This window comes from Gymnodraco acuticeps, unplaced genomic scaffold (genome assembly GCF_902827175.1).
Source record: "Gymnodraco acuticeps unplaced genomic scaffold, fGymAcu1.1, whole genome shotgun sequence".
In the NCBI taxonomy this organism is placed as follows: Eukaryota; Metazoa; Chordata; class Actinopteri; order Perciformes; family Bathydraconidae; genus Gymnodraco; species Gymnodraco acuticeps.
In genome coordinates, this window is record NW_022991819.1 from 75,565 (window position 1) to 92,267 (window position 16,703).

Sequence of the window (16,703 nt, forward strand, 5' to 3'; positions counted from 1 at the left end):
GAACAAATCTGCATAGTCTGTTGTAGGCTATGTTGTGTAATCACCACATTAACTATCATAATGCTTTTTGGCACGATGCGTTTGCCTTCTCGCCTTCTCGTCACTTTCTGCTTTCATTCCCGAAGCTCGCCCAATTAGTCAGCACGATCGAGTTATCTGGTAGTACTATATATCAAATAGTTTGACTCATCGGTTCCTCTTAATCAATACAGTCATTCTGTGGGATCTGAGAGACAGCAAAACATTACTGTACAAGGAAACAAAGATGAAACTCTGTGTCATGGATTCATCAGATCTGTCAGGTATTCCTTGGCAGTGATGGTGACTCTCCTGAAGGTAGTTCCCACAGCACAGAGTGGTTCCTCCTGTAGGTTTAACAGGTGAGAGGCTATTCTCTCACTGCAGTCAACACCTGTAACACTGACTCAGAGTTAATGAGTCACATTTTCTTTAAGTCTGAATCCTTTGACAAGCTTTCAAGGCATAACTCACAATTTAAGGGGCAGGTAAAATAAGATGTTCTTCTCCCTGCTCCTTTCCACCATGTGCTGTAAAAAAAAAAAACCAGTGTACATGTTTTGTTTTAAAAATAACTGCCATGTGTGGAATAAACAAATACATACATTGAAGAGGCTTAAATACCAGTATTCAGTGTTTTTTTTCTTATGTCTGTTTGGGAAAATATATAATACAAATCTAAAGGAAGAAAAAGTATTCATTATAATGCAAAACGTTCTCACATCAAGTACAACTATTGCTGCAGTTTAAAAGTACTCAATTACAAGTAAGAGTTATGAGTTTAAGTAAAAGTAGTGTAGAACTACCCTGTTGCAAGTAAAAGTCCTGCACTCAAACTTTATGTTTATGTTTATTAAGGATCCCCATTAGCTTTTGCTCTCGACAAAAGCTACTCTTCCTGGGGTCCGACACTTAAAACAATACAACAATAATACAACAATAATACAGAAACATTTAGGACATAAGTCCTGACATCATTAACAACATTAAAAACATCACCAATATCATCAACAACATGCGATCAAATTAAATTAGGGTTCACAGCTCACAAGGGTACATGGTCATTAGTCGATGGCCCTTCAATCTCTTCTTGAAAGAGGCTCTGGACTCTATTTCAGTAAGGTAGTTTGGCAATGAGTTCCATTCCTTTATAGCTCTATAAGACACAGAAGATGTGTCCTGGGTTTAGGTGCCAGTAGATGGCCTGATGTAGCTTGTCTAGTTTTATGGTCATGCTCGTTTCTTGTGTAAACTATTTGATCGTAAAAATACAGTGGATTTAAAAAAAAAAGTGATAACACGAGATTGCAGACGTTTCTCAACTGATAGGCTTCTATGCATAACTCCAATATGAGTGCGCTTCGAACAGTGGATAGCTAGTCTGGCAGCCTTGTTTTGAGCTATTTGTAATTTCTGTAAATGTGTTTTTGCTGCTGATGACCATATGAAAGTAAATGTACAAAAGTATTAGCATGAAAACAAATACCAAAAGTACTCATTGTGCAGATTGGCCCCTATTGGAATAATATATGATATCAATGGATTATAAATAATGGTCCATTCATGTGAACATAATTTGAATTTTGCAGCTTTTGAAGGTGATTTTTAAACAATTTTTCCTTTGTTTATTCATATATTTTTATTAGATAGATGATAAATGGATAAATACCTAATTTATCCCAAATTGGGAAATTATTTTTGTTACAGCATCAGTTTGTTCAGGCATTAAAATCTTAAAATCTTTAAAAAATGGTATGAAAATAATACAATTAAAAATACAATAAACAGCAGCAAGCATATACATATCTACATAGGAAAGTAGATGTACTACAAAGAATACAAACTAGATAAGTTAGACTGTTAACATTCCAATATATTACAGACACATATACATAATAGTATATCAATTACAGTTGTGTTAAATAGCTGTTGTGCAAAATGTTCATGGTTATGGAGAGGGAGACACTAAAACCTATATGGCGCTGACTAAAACATAAACTGAATTAATAGTATGAACCAACAAAGTTATTAATGTGGTCAAAAAATGTAATGGATTAAAAAAGTGTACCTCAAAAATGTATTAAAGTACAATACAGTATTGTAATGGTGTGTTTATGGGCGGGGTCACAGCCTTTAGTGGTCACTCATTGGTTGAAAGCGCCATCTAGTGTTTAAACCAGTCTATGGTTTAAACATACACCCATTGCCATTTCACAGATGTCTTCCCATCTAACGTTTTCTGACCAATAAAACACTTTTGATAGAGGAAATCCGCCGTGACGAGGTGATAAGTGGGGCTTTTTATTCGCTCTTCCTGGCTTCTGATTGGTTGGTTGTGGTTGACCGAGGGTGGAGGGGCTGAGTGTGCCAAGGTGTGCGTAAGGAAAGGAAATACCCCCAAACCAGGTGGCGCCCACACTCACTGCTCAGTACCGAGTCTGGAGCTGAATGGGATGTACAGGACTTTGGTCTCACTTTCAAAACACTTTCGAGGACATTTAAGACATGAGTGGTAAGAGATATTTAATATTTCACGATGTAATGCGCTGTTTTTACTCTTAGGTTCATATTAGCTGGGAATGTTTCTCTAGGAAATGATTGACTTGCAGCTGTTTCACGAGTCAGTCATTATATAACGTTAAATACTAGCAAGGCTGTGCTGTAGTCTGGTTTGTTTTCATTGTTAGGGTTAACAATTAATTAAACTACAACGAGACCAAGGGTAACAACTTGATTTTTAACTCGCGTTTCATTCAATGTATACGACTGGTGTGAATCTGTAAGACTAGTTTGTTAATGGTGGAGCAACTGGATTGTGTTTTTTCATTAGAAATAAAGTGTCCAGTGACATTACATTTACATTTCATTTTAGCTGACGCTTTTATCCAAAGCGACTTACAATTACCAATTACAGGGACATTCTCCCTGGAGTAACTAAGGGCTAAGTGCCTTGCTCAAGGGCACACTAGTGGTGGTGTTCCTGGCGGGATTTGAACTCACAACCTTCCGATCTTCACCCCACCTCACTATCCATAGACCACCACTATCTCGTGACAGTTTAAAAAGTGCACTACTTATAAATTATGGTAGCCAGACATTTGCCTTCGGGCTTCTTCTGTTGTTGTTGTTGTTGTTGTTGTTGTTGTTGTTGTTGCACCACATCTCAATGAATTTGGAACATTTATCGAAAAATAATGCTATTTTTCTCAAACCAGTTAACACAACAATCCAACCCCAACTTTTGTAAACCTATAAATAAACGAACTGCTTAAATGTACCTATAAATAAACCAGCTGGTTTAATATGTTGAATCATAATTCATACTAATTCTTAGTAATGTCAAATACTAGTGCTTTTTTGTATACATCATTCTATGTTCTGCATCACTTCTCAATTGTTTTGGCAAATGTTTCCAAAACAAAGCTATTTTTCTCAAATCAGTCAGGGGACACAAATCTAAACTCAATTCATGTCAAATAAAACATTACATTTTATATATATAAAAGCAAGACTTAAAACTTTTCAAATTGACAAACAATGTAAACATGGCATGCATGAGAGAAATATCTGATAACAAAAGTATTTTCTTTGTAATCTGTCTGAATAATATATTATCTTATCAGCAAATATTATGTTATTATATAATATTTATGCAAAGAGGATGTTAATTGTGCAGTGCAGATATGTTCAGCTTTTCCTGAACCTTAGTTTGAACTGTTTTTTTATCAATCATTTTCTGAGGAAAGATGATGCGAGCTCTAAAAGGAGAAGTTAAAATAAGTCATACTTTGCATTAACTCATCTCAACCTCATTTGAACGCAGTTGTTTTATTTAACTTGTTCTAACTCCACATGAAAAAAAAAAAGTATATGTTGGTGTTTTTTAGCTAAGATTCAGGACAGTATTCCCATTAGTTTTCTAAGGAGGAGGATCTCCTGAGAGCAGCAGAGGTGACTGCGATCCAGAGCATGCAGACGTGCCTCGACCTGCCTCAGATCACCTGATCAGCAGCACAGAGCGCAGACACTACACGAGCACTGGTGATACATAAATACAGGCTCATCTTATTAGTGACTCACATACTAATGTAATTTATGGACAAATGCCAATTGCAAGTAATCAGAGCGTGTTTGCATTTCTTTCTTTGGCAGATCAGCAGCCAGCGTATTACACAATAACAGATTGCAGTGAAATAAGCAACCCGTGTTTATTTCCATTATTTGTCTACAAGTTGGTTTAATTTAAAGATGATTGGTTTGGTTTACAAACATGTCTATTCCAGTTTCTTAAAGTCCAAGATGATGTCTTGTTTTGTCTCTTCGAAACCCCAAAATATTAACTTGAATCCGTCATCAGAACCAGAATACTTCATATATCCTGGGGGAAAGTGGGATTTGTGACAGTTATGAAATGTAATAAAAGATACAATAAAATAATATGATATATAAAACACAGAAAAATTGGAAACAGGCTGATAAAGATAAATTACTCCTAAAATGAATCGACTATTAAATACTAGATATTTTGTTTTCTTCTGATAATCGACCAATCACTGCTGCTCTAAAATTACACACATGTTGCATTTCACACTGCAGTGAGATGATGAGAAAGGAAACGGTGACCTCTCTGTGATTATAAATACAGAGCTTTGGGGGGGGGGGCTTCTGTTGTTATAGTGTTCATTATTCAGCGATTCCTCTCTCGATTTGTAAAATGTAAAAGCTTTCCCCCCCTTGCATCACTGTAGTTAATTAGTCAGTTTGAGTATATAGGTTTCATTTTCATTTAATCGTTTATTTGAATAAGGACAATGCACATTAATGAACACTTTAGACAAATAATGCTTCAAGTGTAAATATGCCGGATTTTAGCTTTGAGCTCATTTCCATCCGTAGTCCCTGACATACAACATATAAGAACATGACATTTGTAAACATAACAACAAATAAATACATGATATGCAAAAGAGCAAGAGCAGCACACACAAGTATTTACCACATGGCAGTACACTATAGCAGCAACAACATATTAAGTGCAAGAGATGATACAAGAGCTACATAAAGTGCAAGAGGAGTGCAGTTAGTGGTGATTGCACATCTGGTTGTTTCTCAACCATTCTTTGAGTTGACCTTTAAAACTATTGAGAGTGGTGTTAGGGAATCATTTGCTTAGGTATTCAACCTTCCACACAGTTCATCGTGTTCTCCTCTCATTGTCTCCTTTCCCATGGCATAGTTCTACGGCCTTGGGTATTGCTGCTATCTCTCTTAAGGAGGAGCAGCTTGGGCGCATTGTTGTTGCCAGTCTATGACAGAGCACAAGCCGCCATGAGGTAGTTTCCTGTTCAGGGACGAAGGTTCCCTGGCACACATTCTTTTCGATGGACGAGAGCTCTAGTTAGATTCAGGATCCATAATTGTTTCATCTCACTGATGAAGAATGTTGATTATTACACTCCGAACTAGTTAAAACCTCGAGCTGCAGAAGAGTTCTTCAGAATTGGTTTGGCAACCGCTGTGTCAACTCGTGACACACCACCTGTCTTGTCAATTCTCCGGCCGTAACTCCAAATAAACCGTCAGTGTTTGCCGTCAAAGCTCCAGCTCTCCTCGTGCCTCTCTGAGTCCTGACTCTCCATTGCTACAGAAGTTTCCCCCACAAGTGGGTCAATCCCGTATCTCAGTTGGGAGGCTATTCCAGAATGATCTGCCTTTAACGGAGAGGACATTTTGTCCAAAAGTGGTCCGTCTACAGTGGACTTCACAGTCTCCTCTGGTTTCTGACCTAGTGCAGCTTCCAGTGTGTTTTTTGTGGATGAATTCCCCTAAGGGGGGGGGGGGGGGCACTCCATGTAAAGATTTATAAATAAAACACATACTTTTAAAAGACTTAAAATCATCACAACTCAAGACATTGTGTTTTTCAAGGAAGGTACAGTGGTTGTTTCTAGCAGACTCCTGTAGTCTCAGTGTTATTCACTTTCCCTCATGTCTCCTCCACAGTGGGAAGTGAACGGGGTAAAGAAAACTTTGGTCTGCAGGCCCCGGTGTGTTTTTAGGTGTGTGTTATGAGTCACGCTAGTGTTTTCATTCCTGTGCTCTGACACACAACATGACCTCCTCCACTTTAGTTTATGACCCTCGTAACTGCAGACTCTTTGGGAATCAAACAGTGTCTGAACCCACCGCTGCTGTATCTCACTGTGTGTGAAATGTACTTAAACAAATACAAACACTTATTGGCTTTAAAGGACACCTATTATGCAAAATCCACTTTTCATGTCTCTTCTACATCAACATGTGTCCCCTCTTCTTCACGTCTCTTCTACATCAACATGTGTCCCCTCTTCTTCATGTCTCTTCTTCATCAACATGTGTCCCCTCTTCTTCATGTCTCTTCTACATCAACATGTGTCTCCTCTTCTTCATGTCTCTTCTTCATCAACATGTGTCCCCTCTTCTTCATGTCTCTTCTACATCAACATGTGTCCCCTCTTCTTCATGTCTCTTCTTCATCAACATGTGTCTCCTCTTCTTCATGTCTCTTCTACATCAACATGTGTCCCCTCTTCTTCATGTCTCTTCTACATCAACATGTGTCCCCTCTTCTTCATGTCTCTTCTACATCAACATGTGTCCCCTCTTCTCCATGTCTCTTCTACATCAACATGTGTCCCCTCTTCTTCATGTCTCTTCTACATCAACATGTGTCCCCTCTTCTTCATGTCTCTTCTACATCAACATGTGTCCCCTCTTCTTCATGTCTCTTCTACATCAACATGTGTCTCCTCTTCTCCATGTCTCTTCTACATCAACATGTGTCCCCTCTTCTTCATGTCTCTTCTACATCAACATGTGTCCCCTCTTCTTCATGTCTCTTCTACATCAACATGTGTCCCCTCTTCTTCATGTCTCTTCTTCATCAACATGTGTCCCCTCTTCTCCATGTCTCTTCTACATCAACATGTGTCCCCTCTTCTTCATGTCTCTTCTACATCAACATGTGTCCCCTCTTCTTCATGTCTCCTCTAGATCAACATGTGTCCCCTCTTCTTCATGTCTCTTCTACATCAACATGTGTCCCCTCTTCTTCATGTCTCTTCTTCATCAACATGTGTCCCCTCTTCTTCATGTCTCTTCTACATCAACATGTGTCCCCTCTTCTTCATGTCTCTTCTACATCAACATGTGTCCCCTCTTCTTCATGTCTCTTCTACATCAACATGTGTCCCCTCTTCTTCATGTCTCTTCTACATCAACATGTGTCCCCTCTTCTTCATGTCTCTTCTTCATCAACATGTGTCCCCTCTTCTTCATGTCTCTTCTACATCAACATGTGTCCCCTCTTCTTCATGTCTCTTCTACATCAACATGTGTCCCCTCTTCTTCATGTCTCTTCTACATCAACATGTGTCCCCTCTTCTTCATGTCTCTTCTACATCAACATGTGTCCCCTCTGTGGAAAGAGACTCTGAAAGTTTCAGGAACAAAGATTATCTCTCTTTTTGTCCTGACCCATTTCTTTAAAAACCTGTCTGAAAATGAGCTGATCAGATTTTGGCCACTTTATGATGTCATAACGATGTTTTGTCTTGTGTAAGTCCAGTGCTGGAATTGGGCCGGTACTCACCGGTACGCAGTACCGGCACTTCTGGTTCTGACCCATGGAGTACCGGCACTTCTTGCTCAGTACCGGCATGCTGGCGGTACTCCGGTACTCATGCACCGTGCCAGTACTCAACACTCTCCCGCCGTTCTTATTATACATCCATATATATATATACAGCCGCCCGGTGCTCAGTAGATGCGTCATGAGGTGCCGAACGGACATTCTCATCGCTCTAACCGCTGGAGTTTCACAGCGGCTGTCAGCTGTTTACTCCTGTCATTCAAACAGAACGTGCTGGAGAGGGGGCGGGGCTTATCTTCTCCATGTAAATACTGTGGTGGAAACGACTATGTCAAAATTAACCTATTTGACCGTGATTTAATAGTAATACACGTTTCAAAATAATAATAATAATAATGCCGAAGTAACAACATACTGAAAACTGTTAGTAAAACCATGTTTTAGTGCTTTACAATTTACATACCTAGATGCACGTGTGTTGTGTTTATGCAGTGCAACTCCCACCCAGTGGGTGGCTATGTAGAGTGATAGAACAGAGCAGGCACGCCCCCGAGAGAAGGAAAGCAAGTCACGTCACAAATTAGCATTTCTAAAATGTTAGCGTGGATTAATAAAAGTGCAAAAAGACAGCGGTTGTCGCCGGAAGAAACTTGAAATACAGAGAATGCTGTGCCTGTGTTGGAAATTGTGTCTGATGGGGAGCTTTCTTTGGTTGATCCTCCTGCTCCAAGTTCTAGTGCATTAGCATTAGCACTAGCTCCGCAGCCTCCTCCAGAGCCTCTAACGTTAGCTGCTGCTGGCGCAACTGCCACCACCAACACCGGGCAAAGCGATGCACCTGACTGCTGGACAACGGACCAGGTGCAATATTTTTGCAAGACCAATGCATGGCTCCTTCTTAAAGATAAGAAGCTAGGATGTCGGATATGCAGAGATGTCAAATCTTTGGGAATACACACTGGACAAGGACTGAAACTGTCAACTGAATGGGGTGAGTGTGCAGTGTCTCATTTCGGTGTTGACAAGGGCAAACAACAAGCTAGCCTGAGAAAAAAAATCAAAGAACATAAAGAATCACAAGCCCATGTAAAAGCTGCTGACATCCTTACATCTGCTTCACGTGAAACTATTCAACATCAAGTGCAGTCTATGCATAAATCTGACTTAGACACCACTATCAGAGTTTTTCGAACGGCATATAAAATTGGCAAACATAGCCGGCCATTCACAGACATGCCAATTGATTTGAATGTACAGAAACTGAATGGGCTGAACGTGGGCAGGGTTTTGCACTCCAATAAAACCTGTGGCGAAATGAGCTGAAGAAAAAAATGGCAAAAGACATTACAGAAAACCAAAGAAAACTCTGTGTTTTGGTCGATGAATCTACCACTATTAGTGGTAAAACGGTGCTTGTTGTGTGTCTACGCTCAGCATTAGCTGATGCTGAGCCCGAAACGTTTTTTTGGGAGCTGATCGAGTTGGATGGAACAACGGCTGATGACATCACAAAGGCGTTAATGGAGTGTCTTGGAAGAGATTTTAACGAGGACTTTTTAGGTCAGTGTTTCGTTTCTTTTGCATGTGATGGGGCTTTCAGTCATGCTAGGGAAGAGAACAGGCGTTGCTACCCAGTTGTGTAGTAAATTCCCAAGCCTGTTTGTGTGGCACTGCTCCAATCATCGTCTAGAGCTGGCAGTTGGGGATGTGGTCAAGGAGGTCTCAGGGCTCAATCATTTCCAGATCTTTTTGACAAACTCTATTCCTTGTTCCATGCCTCCCCCAAAAATCAGAGGCAGTTAGCGCAGTGTGCGCAAGCAGTCGGACAGCGTCTCCTGGTGATAGGGCGTGTTTTGTCCATCCGCTGGGTGGCTTCAAGTGAAAGGAGCGTCAGAGCAGTCTGGGAAAACTACCGAGTGCTTCATGATCACTTCACAAATGCTGCAAACGACACGAGCAGGGATTCCAGAGACAGAGCAAAGTACAAGGGCCTGGATGATGTGCTCACATCTGCAACGTTTGTCAGCAATCTGGGACTGATGTACGATGCGCTCACAGAGCTCAGCGACCTCTCTCGGCAACTCCAAAAAAGAGAGATGACACTGCCTACAGCAGATAGGCTCTTAACTCGAGAAATACGAGTTTTTGAATCCATGGTCACCATGCCTGGCCCACACATGACTACAGTTCATACAGCTCTAGCTGAGAAGTCCTTCAAGGGTGTTGCCCTGCGTGAGAATGGCAGGCTTGTACAGATTCATGCAGGTCTGTTTTTTCCGCAGTATGGTAGAGAATCTGAGACACAGAATGACTTCCACAACCTCCTCTCATGTCAGCACAAGAGAAATCCCATTACATGGCCGGGAGGCCCGGGACAATCAGCTAATCCAGGACATGAAAGTTATCCATCCTGGAAGTTGGCCTGAAGAGGAGTTAGACGTACAGTATGGGGACGTAGAGGTGCTACGTTTGTGCAAAGTGCTGAAAGTGGACAGAAGAGAGACTGTTCAGGGCTTTCGCGAATACAAGGAAACCAGGGCATCCCGTACACCTGCTGCCATGGAGCCTCTACTGAAAGCAGTCCGAACCATCGCTGTCTCCACTAGTGAGTGTGAGCGGGCATTCAGCTGCATGAACGATATCCTTACTGCAAAAAGGAATGCTCTCTCTGTCAGCCGACTGTCCAGCCTGGTTTTCATTAAATGTAATGGACCATCACTAGGACAGTTCAATCCGGAACAGTATGTGAGGTCCTGGCTGGCAAAGGGAAGGAGAAGTGCTGATGAAAGAGCCTGTCCAGCTCCAGCCCCTGATACTGATGTCCCCAAGGCCGTCTGGAGCCTTTTCTAACAATGTGAAGTATATTGCAAAGCAGCTCACCCAGTGAGAAGACTTTTGGCATAATGTGCCGATTTGTACAGATCCTGGAGATAGAAGGACTTCAGACCAACCAGGGAGTTATCTGATCAGCTTGGTGTTCAATGTAACTCTTTACCATGGCTCAGACTTTGTTACTTGCAGTTACAGTTTCTCATTTTAGATTGTGCAAATTTTGCATTTGTTTTTACATGTTCTTTGTTCATGCTCTTTATCATTTTTCTGAGTTGGAAAGTTAGATTGCATCATAGTTTACTTTATACATATTTGTATTCTTCAGTGGTGAAGTATATTGCAAAGCAGCTCAGCCATGTGAGAAGACTTTTGGCACTTTTTCGTTTTTCGTTTTCTGAGTTGGAAAGTTAGATTGCATTCAAAATGAACAGAAATACTTAATTTTGTTAAAGCTTTTTATAAAAAATGCTTCTGACCAGAGCTTTGTTTCCTTGTCATTAATGTTGAACACCACCAGAGGGGCTCTCACCTGAAAGGTCTCTGCTTCATGTGTCTTCAGCAGAAGATCTAGACTTTGATTGCTATATTTTCAGTTAATATTGACCTTACTGAGCTTTAGCCATATCCGCTGCCTATCATAAAAAATGTTAAGTACAGTGAACCTTTCTAAAATATACAGTAGTAAAGAGACAAACCCACCAGCATTATAGTAGCCAAATTCTTGTTTGTGGGCTGTATATATAAAATTGACTTGAAAAAGTTGCTGATTTTAGAGTACTGGCACCTTTTTCATTCCAATTCAAGCACTGTGTGTAACCATTAGCCAATCACCAACCAAGGTACCCCCCCCCCCCCCCCCCCCCACCTTATCACCTGAATCTCCTCCTAGAGCACCATTGTGTTCTTTGTAACCAAATGTCTCTCAGAGGGGCGTGGGGAGGGGCTCCTTATTTTCATCTAAAGTAACAGACAGAGAATCAGCACTTTGGAAACAGGGCTGAAACAGAGAGGATTATGGGTAATGCTGCAATGATCTGTTTGGTGTTTCAGCCAATCAGAGACATGTTCTGTGTATATCTGAGAGCTGTAATATATTGATGAAAAACAGTATAATGGGGAACCTTCAAGCTTATCATGGTGTCCTCCTTATGTGAGATTTACCACCATTTCTGCTCTACAGGCTTCAGCTTAAATCTTCATCCATCAGACTTTTCTGTTGTAGGAATTTGTCGACATTCCTTGGAACATTTCCAGTAATGAGCTCCATCTCACAATGCAGCACGTAAACCCAGTAATCCTCGTAAACGGCTTCTATTATAAAGACATGTAATGTTTGAAAAAGAGGATAATCTTGCAACAAATTGCTATTCAGAGGAATTTCCCAAGAGGTGTGTCATCTGTTTGCTTCTAAGGCAGTAAAGTAATGACTCATTCTTATTGGCTGAGAGCAGCAGATAAGCTTCAGACACAACACAACATGAAATGGGACAAAATAAGCTATAACGAAGAGTGGGATTATAAGGAATTCAAAATATGTTCTGTGTGTTTTTGTGTCTTGTGAGTATCAGACAGGCGACGGGTTGTTTTATTATATATTTATCCCTTTATTTATTTATGAGTATTTTCTTTCTATAATTGATAATTGTTTTTATTTATTTAGTGTTTTTATCCTCCTTTCCTTTATTTGTATTTTTTGTCTGTCCCAAAAAATGATAACAAAAAGAATCCCTTTGCCAGAGAAAAACAATCTCTTCATGAGGAAGAAATCTTTAGACTGCGACTCGACATGAGATATCCTTAAATTCATGGCGGCATGTGGCGCAGTGGGCTAGTGCGTTGGTGTTGGGATCAGGGGGTCACAGGTTCAAACCCCATTGCAGTCAGCATGTCGTTGTGTCCCTGAGATTGCTCCTGTGGGGATTATCCACAGTATTGAGTATGTAAATCGCTTTGGATAAAAGCTTCTAACAAGTGACATGTAATGGCGAAACATTTCTGAAATCACATTATCATTGCAAGATCTTTCTTTCTTTTATTCAGAAAGTCTTCCCCTCTCGAACGTCCTGTTAATTGTCAGTGTCCTGTACATTTCAGATGTGTGTATCTCACACTGCACTGTCACTTTTATTCATGTACCTTTGTTATTCATGTGTTTTTAAATGCAATTTTATAATATGTTTCCTAATGCTATTAATGTCTTTTGTTTTTGTAAAGCACTCTGAATTGCCTTGTGTTGAAAGGTGCTATATCAGGGGGTCCGCGGGGTCTTAAAAAGTATTAAAAGTTGATAAATCAATTTAGCGAAAATGAAGGCTATTAAAAAGTATTAAACGGCATTTCCCAAGGTATTACATTTTGTAGCTTGTTTTCAATAAGTACATAAATTGTCCAAAGAGGTTGTATTCTACAGTCTGCCTGAATGTAATCATGGCGTAAGTGTGTAGTGTGATTCTGTGTAGTTTATTTATGGCATCCCGTTGGGTTTGACGTCATCTGAACAGGACATCGCACGCTCACTGCTTGATAGCGCGAAGGCCCGTTTACGCCGGTTGTTAAACAACATCGTTATGGGGAAATGCAAGTCTGCGTCCAAATGGTTGGAAGATAAGGAGGAAGGACAATCAATACTGTGTATAGTCAATGTGAGGTAAAGTGTGTCGCCAAGGTAACCGGTTAAAACTCAAAGTGGCGATGAGGTCTTAAAATGTATGGAAAGGGTCTTAAAAAAGGCCTTAAAAGGTTTTACATTTGACTTCAGGATTCCTGCATATACCCTGTATATAAATAAACTTGCCTTGCAGGTGTCACAGATTGGGCGGAGGAGGAGGAGGAGGAGGAAGATGTGGCTCAGGAGGAGGTTCGATCGCTCCCCCCCTGGTCGGAGGAGCGCTGTGAGGAGCTTTGGGATCGAGTGGAGGGGGTTCGGCACAAACTGACCCGCATCCTTCACCCTGCCAAACTCACCCCGTACCTGCGGCAGTGCAAAGTCATCGACGAGCAGGACGAAGACGAGGTGCTCAACTCCACTCAGTACCCTCTGCGCATCAGCAAGGCCGGTACGACGAGAGAAATCCATTTAAAGGGGCCCTATTATGCCCTTTTTTAGGTTCATTGGTGTATGTAGTCTCTCTACATGTCTCCATGCTTTAATGTTCCAAAGCTCTTTATTTTTCTCATACTGCATGTGCTGCAGCACCTCTTTTCACCCTCCGTCTGAAACCAGAGTCCAGTCTGCTCTGATTGGATAGCTGGCCAGCTCTGTTGTGATTGGTTAACCACTTAGAGATATCTCACACCTTAGGCCATGGTGTCAAACTCAATTTCATCGCGGGCTACATTCGCATTATGGTTGCACTCAAAGGGCCGGTTGTAACTTCAAGACTATATAAAAATACATATATAAATGTTTAATATATAAAATAATGTATTATATTCCATTATTGCCTCTGCATTGGATTATTATCGGATAGGGTAATAACTTCATAATTAACTACGTCTGAAAGCAGAAGTCTAGGGCAAATAATTGCAAGTCTCTTAAATGAGAATGTCACAAAATGATTTAAAGAGAAAAGCTAAATTCTGGAAAAAAAGTCAGAATAAAAAAAAAGAAAGTAACATTTTGAAGAAAAAAAAGTTAAATTTGGAGAAAAAAATACAAATTTGAGATGCATTGTGGGACATGTAGTTTATGGGCAACGTGCTTCTGTAAATCGGCATGTAACCGTATAATAAACGTATTATATTTTTTGCAAGCTCTTGTGGGGCCACATGAAGTGAAGTCACGGGCCGGATTTGGCCCCCGGGCCTTGAGTTTGACACCCCTGCCTTAGCCTATCATGTACAATGTGTTGGAGCACTAGCCAATAGAAGCAGAGTGTTACATAGTGATGTCACTATGTTACTGTTACTGAGGAAACACAGGGATTTTAGCCTTTGCCGACCATTTACATGCACAGAAATCTTTATAACACACTACAGGAAAGGGAAAACCCCAAGAACGATAACGGGACATCTTTAAGAGTTTAGGCCCATAATCAAGGAGTGAATGGATGTTAAGATAGTCCTCTTGACTAAGAAGACAAATAATTACACAAACATGAAGATCATCAGAACAAAAAATGATGTGAATTTCTTGCATTTCAGACACATAACGTAGAATAGAGCTGGGAAGCAAACAGTGGGACATTATGGTCTTTATGGGGATAAATACAATTTCTGCCTGTAAGAAATAATATAATCCGCAGAACAGTACATGCAGTATACTTCTTTTGTAAAACTTCCCAAAAATAAACATTTGTCCAGCAGGTTGTCAGGGCGGGAACAGGTGGGTTCAGATAAATGTAGCTGTGTGAGAAACAAACAGAGAACGATGAAAGGAGAGTGTGAGGCAGACAGAACGGGGAGTGAAAGAAGATAAGGGCAGATGTCTCAAGGAAAGACGGGATGAAGACAAGTTGCTATCACTGTTTCACTGCTCACATAATCATTCATCATGTTTGAAACAGCTATGCTAACCACGGTGTGATTTACACTCGCATCAAAGAGGGAGCATTTTTGTGGCTTCATCTTTGATAGTTTACAGGAACAAGAATGCTGTTTACATTGTGCCTGGGATGGTGATTAAATCCACTTTTTCCCACACCTTTCTCTCTCCTTTCTCAGGCCGTTTGCTGGACATCCTGCGAGGTCAGGGCCCACGAGGTCTCCAGGCCTTCATGGAGTCGCTGGAGTTTTACCACCCGGACCAGTTCACCCAGCTGACCGGACAGCAGCCCACACAGAGATGCTCCCTCATACTGGGTAAACTGGGATTACTCTCAACTGGCAGTGGTGTGAACTCACCGCCTACAGACTTGAGTTTGCCTTCAGGCTGAATACAAATCAACCCAAATACTAGTTAAAGATCACCTATTATACAAAATCCTCTTCTTCATGTCTCTTCTACATCAACATGTGTCCCCTCTTCTTTATGTCTCTTCTACATCAACATGTGTCCCCTCTTCTTCATGTATCTTCTACATCAACATGTGTACCCTCTTCTTTATGTCTCTTCTACATCAACATGTGTCCCCTCTTCTTCATGTCTCTTCTACATCAACATGTGTCCCCTCTTCTTCATGTCTCTTCTACATCAACATGTGTCCCCTCTTCTTCATGTCTCTTCTACATCAACATGTGTCCCCTCTTCTTCATGTCTCTTTTACATCAACATGTGTCCCCTCTTCTTCATGTCTCTTTTACATCAACATGTGTCCCCTCTTCTTCATGTCTCTTCTACATCAACATGTGTCCCCACTTCTTCATGTCTCTTCTACATCAACATGTGTCCCCTCTTCTCCATGTCTCTTCTACATCAACATGTGTCCCCTCTTCTTCATGTCTCTTCTTCATCAACATGTGTCCCCTCTTCTTCATGTCTCTTCTACATCAACATGTGTCCCCTCTGTGAAAAGAGACTCTGAAAGTTTCAGGAACAAAGATTCTCTCTCTTTTTGTCCTGATCCATTTCTATAAAAACCTGTCTGAAAATGAGCTGATCAGATTTTGGCCACTTTATGATGTCATAACGATGTTTTGTCTTGTGTAACCATTAGCCAATCCCCAACCAAGGTAACCCCCCCCCCCCCCCCCCCCCCCACACCTTATCATCTGAATCTCCTCCTAGAGCACCATTGAGGTCTCTGTAACCAAATCTCTCTCAGAGGGGCGTGGGGAGGGGCTCCTTATTTTCATCTAAAGTAACAGACAGAGAATCAGCACTTTGGAAACAGGGCTGAAACAGAGGGGATTATGGGTAATGCTGCAATGATCTGTTTGGTGTTTCAGCCAATCAGAGACAGGCTCTGGATGTATCTGAGACCTGTAATATATTGATGAAAAACAGTATAATAAGGGACCTTTAAAGCAAGAATTCAAAAGCTTTATTTGTCAAAAGCTACGGTGTATTTGTTGACAATGAAAAGCCCCAAATCCAAAGTGACAAAGTGAAATACAACAAGACTAACCATTTTGAAAAACAATACGACTGCTGCTAATTTAAAAAAGGTACTACTGTGTTAGTGGTTTCATTCTGAAATACTACATTGAATTGTATTCAATTGTATAAAACATTTCAGTCCCAAGCCTTCAGAGTAGTCTTGAGACTCAAATCTGACTTTCAGATAAAGACTTGGCCCCACTTGTGTTTGCTGACCTGTGTATCTGCATGGTGACATGTGTTAAA

The 16,703-nt window shown here is 40.8% G+C and overlaps 1 protein-coding gene across 2 annotated transcripts in view; it reads left to right on the top strand.

Moving 5' to 3' along the window:
- Nucleotides 1-2,459: 2,459 nt before the first annotated feature.
- The window catches only part of zmp:0000000896 (caspase recruitment domain-containing protein 10), a 32,948-nt gene continuing 18,704 nt past the window's right edge, over nt 2,460-16,703 (top strand). For both annotated transcript variants that reach the window (XM_034199756.1, XM_034199757.1), the window contains exons 1-3: nt 2,460-2,530; nt 13,282-13,536; nt 15,143-15,280. In XM_034199756.1, the coding sequence (XP_034055647.1) occupies nt 2,524-2,530; nt 13,282-13,536; nt 15,143-15,280 (400 nt within the window). In that variant the 5' untranslated portion in view covers nt 2,460-2,523. The remainder of the gene's footprint in view (nt 2,531-13,281; nt 13,537-15,142; nt 15,281-16,703) is intronic.